At 53.6% G+C, this 801-nt stretch overlaps 1 protein-coding gene across 3 annotated transcripts in view; it reads right to left on the bottom strand.

Moving 5' to 3' along the window:
• The window catches only part of NUP155 (nucleoporin 155), a 63,951-nt gene extending 63,173 nt beyond the window's left edge, over positions 1-778 (bottom strand). For 2 of the 3 annotated variants that reach the window (XM_006156314.3, XM_027774877.1), the window contains exon 1: positions 347-777. In XM_006156314.3, coding sequence (XP_006156376.1) covers positions 347-503 — 157 coding nt within the window. In that variant the 5' untranslated portion in view covers positions 504-777. Of the gene's footprint in view, positions 1-346 lie in introns of all 3 variants that reach the window. The other variant, XR_003550661.1, reaches the window with a different exon arrangement.
• Between the last annotated feature and the right edge of the window lie 23 nt (positions 779-801).

The raw sequence follows: 801 nt of genomic DNA, 5'->3' as shown, positions 1-801 counted from the left end.
GCGCTTCCGATTTTCTAAAATGTGAATGGGAAGAATGAATAACGATGGGAGTTAGATCAAGAGATCCTCTGCCTTGGCGAGTGCATCCGAAGCATTTGGATCTTTGCCTCTTTCTACTCTAACTGGGAGCTTGCTCCTCACTCCTGTCCTCTCCAGTATCTACAATGAAGAAAGTGAAGAAGGGAAAAAAATGAAAACAGGCTGTTTGGGGGTCTTCAGTAGCAAACTGCTCCCTACGTCCCAGGAGACTCTCGCCTCGACTAACCCGGGGGATAAGGACGTTAGGGGATAACCCATGAATCTTTTGGCTGAGAAAGTAGTAATCAAAGGGGCATCGCTCACTCACTCGGGGCAGACACCATGAGCAGCTCGGAAAGGTCCGGGTACATGCGGTCTTCTTGCAACTGACGGTCGATCAGCCGCCCGGCATTTTCCAGAGATTCCTGCAGGGCTGCAGCCGACGTGGAGGCCGGCATCACCGCGCCCAGTAAAGAAGACGGCATCCCGGGAGTTGAAGACACCAGGGTCCAGAAAAAGTCAAAAGCCAGGGAGAAAGAAGAGAAGACCCAAGAAGCAAACTCAGACGGGCTGCTCAGGGCGCGCGCGCCAAACGAGCGCCTCGGCGCCTCGGCATGACGCACTTCCGGCCCATTCACGGAGGAATCCGAAGACGCCGTTTTGGCGCTGGGAAGAGGAAACTGATGAGGGGGTTGGGTAATGGGGGTGGAGCGATGAAGCGGGAAGTGTTTTTAGGGGGCTGAGGATTTGGGGGAAATAGGGAAAAATAAAATAAGGGTCTCT

The sequence above is a fragment of the Tupaia chinensis genome, unplaced genomic scaffold (genome assembly GCF_000334495.1).
Source record: "Tupaia chinensis unplaced genomic scaffold, TupChi_1.0 Scaffold000489_1, whole genome shotgun sequence".
NCBI lineage: Eukaryota > Metazoa > Chordata > Mammalia > Scandentia > Tupaiidae > Tupaia > Tupaia belangeri.
The sequence above is the reverse complement of the archived record's forward strand: the minus strand, read 5'-3'. Positions and strand labels throughout refer to the sequence as shown.